This window comes from Eublepharis macularius, chromosome 1, assembly GCF_028583425.1.
Source record: "Eublepharis macularius isolate TG4126 chromosome 1, MPM_Emac_v1.0, whole genome shotgun sequence".
Taxonomy (NCBI): domain Eukaryota; kingdom Metazoa; phylum Chordata; class Lepidosauria; order Squamata; family Eublepharidae; genus Eublepharis; species Eublepharis macularius.
This window is the reverse complement of record NC_072790.1, coordinates 168,949,227-168,962,917: the sequence shown is the minus strand read 5'-3', so window position 1 is coordinate 168,962,917 and position 13,691 is coordinate 168,949,227. Positions and strand designations below refer to the sequence as shown.

Sequence of the window (13,691 nt, the reverse complement as noted above, 5' to 3'; positions counted from 1 at the left end):
CTTTTCAGATGTTTATTTTGGATCTTTCAACCCATCCATCTTTCAATCCATCCAACCATCATATGGTCCCAGCTGCCCTGCTGAAGGGTGGTGGGTAGAGGTGTAGCAATAACCACATGGTAAAAGAAGATTACTCACTGGCAATAGCAAGGATCATGGCCAAAGCTGCAAATGTCCCTGCAAGGCCTTGACCACTCATAATAGGCGCTGTGTAACTGGCAGGCAGGAGCCCTGCCAATCCAAAGAGGCTGCCCTGAAGAATGGCACCAAAAGCTGTAAGGAAGAAAGGCAGATATATGAACACTCATATAGGAATACACAAGTAACTATCTGTGTGTGCAGTTTATCATCACAGTTCATGCACCAAAGCTTTTCTCTTTTTTATGCTACGTGTCCGAGACCCTGTAGTGCCTCCTGTTAGGAGAATTCTGACATCTCCATTCCCTTCAAATTTAGTATGGGGTGGGATAATAAAGTACTCAATATTCACCTTCCTGAGCTGGGACAGTGCTAAAGACTCAGACTACCTGTTAAGGGGAATACTTTACATAAGACACCAAGAAAGGCCTTTTTATATCCCTTTCACCCTTTCCAAAGCTATCTTCTATCACTGTCTTCTGCCAGCAGGCGAAAAAGTCTTGTTTTGTTTTGTCTGTCATTCCATCAACGATTCCTTCTTCTTGCCTTATGTTTTAATGGATGTTTCTGTGTTTTTATAGTTATGTACTTTGGTTTTGTTTTAACTTGTTTTATGATGTGTTTTTATACTGCTCTGTTTCTAGTTTTTAAGTGACTTGATGAACCTGGCTGGACCATAAATCTTGTCAATAGGTAAGTAATAAATAACTTACAATTGATGAAGACTATCTTGGTCATTGTGATGATGAAGAAGGGCAGTGGCTCCATAGAGACCTTTACCAGGATAGCTGTTACCATAAAGACTAAGAAGATGGCAATCAAGCTGCCTAGGATACGTACTTGCTGAGGGATCCTAATGTGGAAAGGGACAGAGAAAAACTCACTGTAGAAAACTAAAAAAACAACTAGGATATCCAGAGGACTTTTCATGTGAAGAGATGGGCTGTTTGCCCTGCTGCAGACTCTAGTCCAATTTTTAAAACTTCACTTCCAATTCAAGCATACTCTACCAATCAATCCCATGTTTTACCCCATCCTGCCCTCCAAAGGCTTCTGGGAATCTTTCATCATATTGTTGAATAAAAAGGTGGGATTTGAATTCAGTGGCACCTTAGAGACCAACAGGATTTTCAGAGTATAAGCTTTCGAGAATCAAAACTCCTTTCTTCAGATATCTGAAGAAGGGAGTTTTGATTCTCAAAAGCTTTTACCCTGAAAGTCTTGTTGGTCTCAAAGGTGCCACTGAACTCAAATTCTGCTGTTCTACTGGAGACCAACATGGCTATCTACCTGAAACTATTTTCTTGGGTTTAATGAAAACTGTTCAATCCTCTTGAAAAGAATGCTTCTGCTAACAAGGTTCAGTGGTTTCTATTTACATATATAAACATCATCCAGTATATGAAAACCAATGGAGAAAATATTTGCTCTGGACCTAAAAGAAATTGACTTCTGGTTCAAACATGCATGAACCTGCCTTGACAAGTGATGTCAGCTTCAGTTCTCCTTTAGGTAACACTGAAATAATTGCCAACATTTCTGGCAATAAAAGAGATGTAAACTGACAGTGTTGTTCATGAATAATTATGTTTGCTTTTATGTTTAAATACAATGCACCCACAACCTGCTAAATAAGGAGAAATCAAGGAAATATGGTGAGCTTGGCTTGGAACTGATTGCCCTTGGACCGATTTGGCTTGGCTTGGATCCTACCCTAAAGGTAATGTCTGGGCCAGAAAGGGGAATAGGGACAAAGTAGGAAGGAGACAGGAGGTATAGAACTCATATTTGAGGAAGCTGCAAAAATCTCACCTCTGATGTAAGAAAGAATTGAGGCAGGTGAACATGAGAAGAGGCAACATGGCACAGAGTGTCATTACATTGCTGAATATGGACTGCAAATATGTGGGAGGAGGATCTCCTGCTCTCCCTGTGGCATTCACATCAATAACACGGTCAACAGAGGATATGTTGTAGGATTTCCCCAGGCGGTCGTCAAAGTACTGGAGAGTGGGCAGAGAAGGCACCATGAAAGAAACAAATTTCACTGACAAAAGAGCTGGGCTGAATTATGCTACTAAGCACTTCCACAGTATAACTGAATCTCATATTTGCTTACCACATGACCAGAGCAATGCCCCTTTCCCCAGTTATATTCATCAAGTGGTCACCATGAAGTTGTCCTGCCTTCCCTTCATAAACTTTGCAAAGTCTCTCTTTGCCACACTTTCCAATTCCCGCAATCTTTTAGCTACTAGAGATCAGGTACAATTTGTCAGATGCATGATGCACAGGGCAATGGGTGCAATCCAGGATAAGCTGATAGCTCCTAAGTCCTACTTAAATGGAAGACTTTATAACATTCAAATCATGGACTAGCTTATCGGCTACACTGGAAGCTGCACCAGAAAATCTTGGAAAATTCTTTTCATCTCAAGGAAATAAATATTGACAGTGAAGGGAGATCAACACTGAATCAAGAGACTCCCTGCCCGAAAGGGCATTGGCTGATGGAAGCAGCCAACATATGGCTTAAATTCTCAAGGCACTTTTTAGTCCCTCTTGCAGTTCACAAGTATTCCCTCGAGTGGTACCATCTCAGCAAACCCCTTGACTTGAGGAGGGCAACACTGTTCCCAGCTCTCCTGAACTTACCATCATGGCTGTTATGAAAAAATTCCATGGCAAGAGTGTCCCCAGTCCAAGTATGAAAAAGATAAGCCAGACAGCCTTATATCTGCAAAAAACCAAGAAATATTAGTGGGGACTGGGCTGGAGCCTTAGAGCAGAGGGTGACACTTAGTTGTCACTCTTGTCTCCTACTGCTACCCCTACTCAGAGAGGAAGATGCCAAACAAGTAGAATTGTCATAAGCCATATACAGGCTTAGTGTCGTGTTGCCCGCTGCCATTCAAGCTAACCAGCTTCTGTTTTTTTTCTCTGACACACATCACATCCCTACTATTGCCATTCTACCTCCCAAAAGAACAATTTCTATAACCCATCTCCAAAACTTGGGATGAACTTGAGATGAACAGTGGTTAGAGCAGGAGTCCCCAGCCTTTTCAAACCTGCAAACATCTTTGGAATTCTGATACAGGATGCTACGGCCAAACATAAAATGGCTGCTGCAGGAGGTGGAGCCAATCACAAAATGTCAGGGAGTGCTTAAATCTAATAGTAACTCTTCAACATTTTAGACAGAAGTTCTGTGTTAACAGAATGCCTTTTAAATTGAACATACTGTTTTTAAATATTTTCTTTCATACAAACAGCTTACCTTCAGTCAGGCAGTGAAGATCCTTGTGCTGTGGTAGCACCATAAGATCTCCAATGGCCTACGATCAGAAGGCTTGCTGGGCAAAAGCCACACCTGGCCCTGCTCACTTTCTAAAAACACTTGGTGGGTGGCAGGAAAGGTGTTGACAGGCTCGATGGGGCCCACGGGCACCACATTGGGGACTCCTGAGTTAGACTGTCAGCGTAAGATCTGGATTCAAATCCATTGTGCCATGGAAGCTTGCTGGGTGACACTAATCCAGTCACACACACTCAGCCTAGCCTACCTCATAAGGCTGGTTGTGAGCATAAAATAGAAGAGGGGAAAATTCTGTTATAAGCCATTCTGGACCCCCATTGGAGAGAAAGTGGGATATAAATAAACAGCAACAACAATAATAATACAAGTCCAGATCAATCAATAAATAAGGTTTCAATCTAGACATGGTTAAGTCCTTTAGGAGCACCTTTTCAAAAGGTTAGGAATGTATGTAACGTGACCATAGCATAAATTGACAGAAAGACAGGTGAAAGAAATACAAAATTCATAAACAGTAAGCTGTTAGAATGCACTGAGACTGTAAACTGAGAGGAAAGACATTTTCCGTACCCACTGGAGACTGCCCAAAAACCTATACTTTGAAACCTATGGGAATAGGTCACACATTTGTGGCAGAGGAGTGACTAGATGGTAGTTAAAATGAAGATGATAAGACAAGAACAAGGGGGATTTAAAACTGTGGCACATGCATAGCAGAGGCTGACTCCAAGGGGAAAGGGGGTACTGGTGCATTTTTGGAAGCTCTGTAACTCTGTGTTTGAGCCCTGCATGAGACTCCACAGAGAGAGAAAGGAGAATTAAAAAGAGCTTTTGAAGGCTCCTGCTGCTACAAGTTTTGCTTCCCTCTGGTGGCACAGTGCCTGTCTTTATTATGGACAAAGCTACAGAGAAGAAGGCAGAAAGGAAATGCCAAGACATTTCCATCTCCTGTCCCATTGCTCAAGTAATACTTGTCACCACTACTGCACATGGTTTATGTGTGGGGTTAGGAGTGTTCCTGGCAATGAAATCTCCCAGCTATGTCTGTCCCAACCCCTATAACACTGGGGTCCCAAAACAGTCATATATGTTATGACCCTTTCTTTCTCTTGGGTAGATTTGGTCTTTAAGCCTTTTATTCTTGCCCTCTCTTGGTAGATTGCTGCCACCAGGAATTAAATTCCAGAATAACTTAAATTTCTCCTTTTTGTAATGTGCCCAAGAGTCAGGCTTTTTCGTGGTACTATGTGGCCCTGAGGAAAGGAATGGGATATAGGAATGACAGATACTCTGGAATATAAAAACAACAAAGTAAACTTTTATTTTTATAAGAAGTGTATCGGTTTCATATTATTTCTAAAACTTGGTTTCAAAGGAGTAGTTCTCAATTCTTTACTTAAACCCCATCACACAGATCTTCTCTCAGGCTTCACACACAGTTTGCCTGCTTTTGATATTAATATCTCTCTCAGTTATAAGTAAGACATTTTCTCAGGCGCACACACAGTTTGCCTGCTTTCTCCTGACTGAACGTTCTTTCACAAACACACAGTTCAGGCTTCCACAAAGGTTATATTTCTCTCAGACAACATAAACAAGCTCAGGCTGCACACAGCTTGCCCACTTTCTCCTGACTAAATATTTCTCTCAGAACTGCTGAAAAAATACTCAGGCTGCACACAGCTTGCATGCTAATACCAGACTCAATTATTTTTCTCAGAAATGCTTAAACATGCTAAGGCTGCACACCGCTTGCCTCTCTTGCCCTGACTAAATATTTTCTCTCCACTCTCAGTCTAAAACTGTATTCTCTCTGCTTACACTCTCAGTCATCAACCAATCATATCACTCACTGATCCCTCTCTTTCACTCCCACTCTTCATCTATACCACACCAAGCATTTAAAGACACATGCACGCATTTACTTAAGATCATTACAATATACTTTCCAGATTATAGTATATAATTATTTCCTTTACAGTAAGATGATTGTCCAAGTAGGGAAAATGTACCATCTTCATAACATGGGGTAAGTTCTGTATTTAGCAGATATATTAGGGAGAAATGCATTTTTTGCACCTGCCCATCTTCCTTCCTGCCCCTTATGCCTCAATCATACCTGTCCTGGGGGCTGTTGCTTGTTGTCATATCACCTTGCGCAAGTGTGTAGGATTCTTTCATATTTGTGAATTTTCACTGCTTTACTTCACTGCTAGCACCCTGAGGAGCAAAACAGAAAAAAATGAGATTAAATGGGAGGCAGAATGTCAAAGGATAAGTGATGCGGCTGTGTAAGATATATCCTTTAGATCTATGTACATGTGTGCGTATGTACGCATGTGTGTGTTAGGGGTGTATGTTTGAAATCAGTTTGAACACCATTAAACAGAATCAAGATTAATGTAGTTCTTTCATACAAAATATGCTGCTTAAAGGCAAGCCTGACTCAGGTGTTTAAGTTTCTTGTCAAAAAGACATCAAATAAAGGCTCTAATCAGCATTACCTTGTTGATTTCTTTGGAAACACATGCCTGATTAATGAATAAAAATATAAATTTGTGCTATTAGCTTTACATCAGTGATATTTGCTGTGTTCTCAACAGGGATGCTCTTATGTAAAAGGCTTGGTCCAGTCAACTTTCCCCACTCAATCTTATCTAATACTCCTCCTTACTACAGCCTCTTTGTCCATGTAGGTCTAAAGGCCTTCCTTTCTCTTTTATTAGCAGAAAAAGTTGGTTGGATCCAACCCCAAGCTTCTTGTTAAAAAACTGAATGTAATTGCGTTGGATCCAGTGTAAAATTTCTGCTAGTGCTACAGCTTCTGTGGAAGCAGAAGTGCAAGAAAAAGGCTGCAGAAGCCACATGCACTAAGTCAAACTTACTGTATCCCCTCCTGCATGTCCACTTTCACAAGATTTTGTTCAACAAGTTTTGAGGCATTATAATATACAGGATGGAAAATTCTTATGTTACACAACATCTTGCACAAGCAAAACTGTGCTAAGTCCATTTGTTTCTCCTTGCACACTGCTAGATCCAAGCCATTGTTTTGCACTCTCATAAACTTCTCACAGCAGTCTGCTACCTGGCCATTGGGAATGTAGACATAAATCTATGATCCTTCCCAACCTCTACATTATGCTTCTCCCCACACACATAGTCCAGGGATCCAACACTGAGGAGTGCATCCATAATTGGAAAACTGTAGTGAATATATCGACAATGCAACAAACACATGCATCAATAGAAACTGAAATAAGCAAAACCAAGAGTGGAAAAGACCAAAGGAGGAGAAATCCACACAAAGGTGTGAATTCTAACCTATTGCATGTGGACTCAGACTGAAACAGATGAATTGGGGAAGTAAATGGAAAGAAACCAGTATCCCAGATTACAAGGGCTGAGTTTCCCCAATCTGACAGAGTAAACATTGATAAATGCAAGGGGAACACTCTATTTCCCTTGCAGTATCTGTTGAGTTGAGTTATGATGTAGATTCCATCTGGTCCGCATGTAGGCTTGAACCTGGAGCCCTTGTCCTCAAAGATCTTGAGAACAGACAAAAATGTAAATCAAGAAGCTTTCACTTTTAATAATTGTAAACCCATACTTTAAAAAACTAAAGCTGGAAGCGGCCAGTGCATAAATAACTGTAGTAGGTATGATTTTTGGTATCTGAAAGTTGTTTGGTTTATATTGTTGACCACTCCCATTTTTGAGATTTTTAAGAACTCATACTATCCAAAGTTCCATATTTCATGTTACACATACACTGAAGTGATCTGACATCAGGCCACTGTACAGTTCATAAATATCTGAGCATTTTAGTGTACTAAATGCTTTATAGCCGCTATCAATCTCATTCTTACCAAGCTTATATGGCCCCATCTAATGTGGCACACATTTCTTCCTTCCTTGCTCATGATGCAAGATTAGGTCAGCCTCTCTTGAAACAAGAAGAGCCCAGCATCTTCCTGTCCTCTCCCTGCCCCCCTGCCCCCCTCCAGGACTCAGAGCGAGCTGCTACTTCTACCGCACCACTATTCAGATATTTCAACCCTAACCCCCAGCACAGTCTTTTGTGGTCATAATGTGCATAATGAGAACATTTGTTACGCCTCCCCCCCGAAACACTTTTTGCTGAGAAATCACATCTTCCCATCACTAAAAACTGCAAAATCTAGTGGAGAACAGTATTATGTATTGTGATTTCTGCTTACAGTGATTTCAGCTGGTAAGGATTTCAGCTCAGAATAACATCTTTATTGAAGATCAGAACAGACAGACAGCACAGGCGCAACAGGAGCAAATATATACACACAAACCACGTCCCCCATGCCAACCAACAACCAATAGGCACATGAAGCTAGAATCCTTATTTTGCATTAACTATATACAAAGTAACTTATTTACAGTGCTGTCATTGGACTTTATTGTACAGTGCAGATTGGATGCAGCAGGACCGGATCGAGGGGGGGCAGGGGGGGTAGTCTGCCCCTGGCGCCAAGGAGGGGATGCCGGGCGCAGCTGCCAGCTGCCGGGAGCGTGCAGGCAGCCTCCCAGCCCCCCGCGCTGTCTTTTGCCTGCCCCGCAGGACAGGGGGCGGCCGTAAGTGATGTCATCATGCAGCGCCGGGAGCGTATGCACTATGCGCGTGCGAGGGGCCAGACTTGGGTTGCCCTGGGCGCCGGCAACCCTAGATCCGGCCCTGAGATGCAGCCAACAGGAAAACAACCAATAGCAATGGGGACTTCAGCAGCCTTAGCTCAGACAGAAGCTACACCAATATATAACAAACAGAATATTTCTTTATTTTAAAGCATTTTGCTGTCTCTTCACAGACCAACTTAAGGTAGGTTATAAATTTTAAAAAGATAAAATAAAAACATAAAATCATTAAAATCGACCATTAAAAAGCAACCAATAAAACCCCAAAGCATAAAAGTCCATAAAAAGTCAGAAGCATACTTGTGTACTTCTCCCAACAAATGTATTTTGAAATGGGGTATGGAATGTTGGCTGTATAAGCAGCACAGTGACTAGTCCCTAAGCTATCACTGGTGCCAAATAAAAAGCTTCTCTTCTTCCCTTCTCACAAGCCAATACTATTTTGTTAAATTCAGGTATTTTTAAAAAAAAACTCAATGTAGCCTACTCCATTCCTTTTAAAAAACAATTTAGTTCTCTTAATGTTTCCACTGTTTAGCACTGGAGTACATATCTCATATTTTTAAAAACAGTGAGATGAATCTTTCTGTCATTATTAAGGAAAATGTTTAGTGTCCTGGAAGCTACACAGCACTGAAATAGATTTGAGCAACATACTCACCATGGGTCACATGCAGCCCCTTGGATTCTTACAGATAAACCAAAACCTTATGCTGTAATCATGAAAACTGCAGGCATAATTTTTAAAGAATATTTCTGGCAAATGTGATTGCAAAGACAAGTTTGAAAATTCATTAGCATTTCAAGCTAAGAATAAACCAAACCTCAAGTTCACTGTGCTTTTCAATTTTCTTACTTGCCAAGGTTTTTCAAAATATGAAATATTTCATAATTATGGGTAACCAGTTCAAGAAAAGATACAGGACTCAACAGAATGCTCAGTGCAAGCTCTATATTATGTACTCCTGTACCTGTGTCCCTGGAGAGGGCTTCACCTAAAGAGCCACAGTGTGAGAAGTGAGCCCTCCAGCAACCGTGGCAGCATGCTACTGACAGTTCAAAGTACTGGAGTTGAAAAAATGTGCCACTGTGCTCTAGGGAATTGCTGGCAGGCCACTGCAGCTCCATCGGCAGAGGTTTGGTTCATATACTACAGTACTGCATGCAAATGCACCCCCAAGGTCAGCTGGGGTGCAATTTGTGGATCCCATTTGTTGTCTGTGAGCTGACCTTTAATTTACCAAGAACACAATCTATGTTAGGAACAAATAAATGACACACAAACGTGCAAGCTTTTAAGTTCTCCAGAACACTTGTTCAGGCAGTATGTTACAATTATTAAAAAATGTATAAAAAGAGATTTGGGGAAGGGGAAATACCTCAGGACATGATGTTAGGTCTTGTTCAAGCCTTCATTCTGTATAAGATGCAGAGCAGATTCAAATGGTACTGGTTTCAAGCTATACTTAGTTTTTCTTCAATAATATAGCAGTGTGAAGTATCATGACATCACTTCTCCCTTCGGGCACATGAAGCTAGCTGCCTTATATCTAGTCAAACTATTGCTCTATGAAGTTCAGTATTGTCTGACACTGGCAGCGGCTTGCAGGGAGAGGAGGTCTTCCCAGGGCCGGTGCGCCCATAGAGGCCAGGTAGGCGGTGGCCTCAGGCACGAGGGCACTGGAGAGGTGCTGGAGGGGGTGTCGGGGGCAGAGGTGCGTGCCGCGGAACTGGTGTGGCTGGCCCGCAGCTGCTGCAGCCAGCCAGCCCTGTGCCGCTGTCACCACACGCCCCCAGCCAGGAGCAGCAGCCACGAGCTGCTGCCGGGGCGGCGTGTGGAGTGCGGAGCAGCCTCCGCCCGCCACCCCAGCCATCCGCCGGCGAATGCCCTGGCTTGCGCTGCACGATGACATCATCGCACAGTCTGTGGTGTGCGCGGGTTGCCGCAGGCGCCAGAGACCCTGGCGCCGGCAGTGGGTCTTCCATATCACTTTCTAGCTTTCTCTACCAGAAAGTACAGCATTCCCTCTAATCACAGAATGACTTCCAAAGGCAGACCAAAGACAACCAAACCTCTCCTCTGCTAAGGTAAGAAATACTACTAGTTGGAATAGAAACTGGGATGTGCCAAGCCCAAGGCAAAGAGAAAACTCTGTGAAATGCCCCTCCTTTTCAATACAGCCTACAAACTGCTGAACACTTGAGTCATTAACAGGTCAATGAGGGAAGCACACATACTTTGGTGCACCCAACTGAACAAATCACAGGATGTTAAGCCCAGAAAAGTGGCAGGCGTGTTTTCTTCAAATATATAACTACTACGTTCTGTTTTCCTTTCTGAGGTTAGGCCCATACTAGAATCATGGGTTCATCTGTGCCTCAGTCAAGGCAGTGCCGGATACCACATCTGGTGGTTAGCTGGTGAAGAAATTAATTTTCCAGAGGGACTGGAATGTGGGCAGCAGCAAAGACTGCCAAATCTGGGATTCTATGCAACTGGAGGAAGCTCAATCAGGTCAGAAAAAGAAACCTGTATTGTGTTGATGGGACATGAGGCAGTGTCAACAATTGTGGGTAAGGGGTTGGTGAAGAGCTGAGCATCTAGTTCAGTTTCAGTTTATTCAAGCTTAACAGCCGATAGGCCATACACAAACAAAATTTAAGAATGAAAAATAACCATAAAACAAAAGTTTGCCAGATCCACAATGCAACTTTTGCAAAGGCTACTCAACAGTAGTCTTATTCTTAAAGAACTGGGAATGCTCGAGTACCTTAATAGCCATTTTTAAAGAAATCTTTCTCTGGCTAGTTCGTGCTTTGGACAGTGAAAAAAGGCATGAGACAGTGAGTCAACTACAGTCAAAGGGCAGTCACAGAAGTGCTGGACTGAAGGTATCTTGAGAAAACGGCTTTTCATCTGGGCTGTTGGCAATGCATTGCAGCATGCGATTATGACTGCCTCAGTTTTTGAACTACCAGCATACTGAGATAATGAGGCTGGCCAAACTGAGTGGAATATTTAATTCCCACATAAAATGGGGAGCATTTTCACACAGCATCCTTTTGGAGTCATAGTCCTGTCTAACAGCTTCTCTTCAAGTAATGCTAATCTTTTTCAGTTAAAATTCTTGAGTTCCATGGACGTAGCCAGTTTATTTCCATGTACACAGTTCTATTCTACCTTGACCAACAGCACTCATGGGCTGCTGACTTGGTGAAAACTGGAAGATCTTCAGAATTTTGTAGTCTGTATTTAAAGCTGACTATGGCTTTCCAGATCAGTGTTGAGATTTTTGCAAGGCTCAATTCAAGTTGTACAACTGCAGAGGCTGTGCATGGTGGCAGAGAAAGTATTTTGTGAAAGAAGATTAACTGGAGCTTATCAAGTTGTTCTATTGGACCCTGTTGGGCATCTAACTTTTACAATCAACCACACAATAAAACAAGAATAATTTAGTTGACACAGCCAAGGTAAATAAAGCAAAGACTCAAAATTGAGAGAACTGTTCACATATAGACAAATGCATACAAACCTGGACTTTTGGGTGACCCTGCCAACTTGTAACAACAACTTGTAACAACAACTTGTAACAACAAACCTCCTCCCTCAAAACTATCCATTAGCCAAATGACAAATCTGGCCAGTTTCTCCAAATGTTTCTGCACAAGGCAGCTGAGAGTTTGGCTCGTGCCCTCAACAGCAATGTTTGTGAAAGACTATTTGCCAGTATGTCTGAGGTCACTTGTGGATGCTCAGAGTGATGGCATAACGAGAGTTTGATCGTTTTGACCAGTCCTTTTTCATGGCATTTTCAGGACTTCAGAAAACAAGAAAACAGAAGATTCTAATTATTGGTTATGACTTATAACATAGCTTTGAAAAAAACTTGGGTTGGAGCCAATGGAAAAATTCATGGTTGAGGAGAAGATCTTTCCATGCCCTGCTGCTCTTCAAGCAGCCTGTAGTTTGTCCCAAAACTCCTCTCTGAGGATTCGGAGAACTGCTAATTTACAAGCAAAATGTGCCACAGGACTGGGAGTTGTAGCAACGATGCGGACTGAAGTAAAATGCCTGTTCTTCCCTCTTCTGTTCATGGCTTGTGTCATCAGACAGAGAAAAGGGGGGTGATTGATTCCCCTTGTTGCTGCAGTGCCCCCTCCTTCCCTATCATGTGGCACAGTTTGCTTATGAGGCTCTTCCGCTCCTCAACTAAGAGTGTCAGGACATACAGTACAGTAGGCTGCTTGGCTTCATCAACACCTTCCATGAACTCTTATGCTGGATCCAATCAAGTATCTCCTCCCATTATAAAATACCCAAGGACATTTTTTGTCAGAGTTCTTAAGGGAATATAAATTGCAAATATCTCTTGAGGTGAGAGGGTTATTTGGGGTTCTTAGTTTTTAGCTTTTAAATGGTAATGTTTTTACCATTTTTATGCTGCCTTAAGCCATGTGGAATGTAAATAAATAAATAAATCGGAGGTCTTTTTATTAGGATGTGTCTTTCCAACACTGATCATGTCTTCTTATTACATGAAATTTTTCAAAGTGGTCAAAAGCTCTAGAATAGGAAGCCAAAAAGAGGACAAAACCAAACTGCACAAAAAACAGTGCCAGTGATGCTCACATGCATGGCATGAGAGTTGTGACCGACCATTCCTTCTTAATTGCTCCTAGCATTTGGTAAACAATGGAACATAGTCTCCAAAATGAGGGCCCATTTAGCTGTCACAGATAATAGCCACTTACATTGAAAAGGGCTAACTACACATTATATGCTATCGCATGTAACAAAACCCCAAATATTTTTCTTAAAAAAAAAAGAAAAGCCACTTTGGGAAGGGAAAATTTTGAAAAGAGAAACATCAATGTGTAGGTGATTAATTTTTTCTTGTAGCCTTTTTCTGCTCCAAGCCACTTCCTCCAACTGTTTTTGTCCTGAGTTCTAGGTGTGTGTTTATGCTCACAAACACAAGTTGGCAGAGGAAAAATCTGCTTTGAATTATTTGGAGGGCAGAAGGGAAAAGACTAAGCATATATACACACAACAGACCATTTTTTTCTGATTAAAGTCACCCCTTTTGAAGCTGCTCTTTTAACAAAAAGAAGCCATTAATATTTCACTGCAGAACCTTGTATATAACATACAACTTGAACAATGGGAGAACATGTAGCTCAAGGGCCTTAAATTTACACTAAGCTCTGGTCTGAAAGGAAATTTTTATAAAATGATGTACAGATGGTATATGTCACCTGAAAAATTAGCAAAAATGTGTAAGAATGTTTTGAACACATGTTGCAAATGTGAATAGCAGCAGTGGAAATTTTATCATTTACAGTGGACATGCAACAAAGCTAAAAAAATTTGGATAAAAATAAACTCAATTATTGAGATTTTAAATATACAAATGAAACTGGAGACTTTCTTATTGGGACTACTGGACAGTTAATGTTACTCATGGTACACTCTTTTTGTATATGACAACAGCAGCAAGACTATTATGCTCAAAAATGGAAAGCTACAATATTACCTACAACAGAGGAATGGCTGGAGTATGCC

At 41.6% G+C, this 13,691-nt stretch overlaps 1 protein-coding gene across 6 annotated transcripts in view; it reads right to left on the bottom strand.

Annotated features, from left to right (window-relative positions):
* The window catches only part of SLC29A1 (solute carrier family 29 member 1 (Augustine blood group)), a 104,254-nt gene that overhangs the window by 11,848 nt on the left and 78,715 nt on the right, over nucleotides 1-13,691 (bottom strand). For all 6 annotated transcript variants that reach the window (XM_054977799.1, XM_054977807.1, XM_054977823.1 and 3 more), the window contains exons 2-6: nucleotides 5,577-5,677; nucleotides 2,794-2,875; nucleotides 1,951-2,141; nucleotides 852-991; nucleotides 139-273 (exon numbers count right to left, since the gene is read on the bottom strand). In XM_054977799.1, coding sequence (XP_054833774.1) covers nucleotides 139-273; nucleotides 852-991; nucleotides 1,951-2,141; nucleotides 2,794-2,875; nucleotides 5,577-5,638 — 610 coding nt within the window. In that variant the 5' untranslated portion in view covers nucleotides 5,639-5,677. The remainder of the gene's footprint in view (nucleotides 1-138; nucleotides 274-851; nucleotides 992-1,950; nucleotides 2,142-2,793; nucleotides 2,876-5,576; nucleotides 5,678-13,691) is intronic.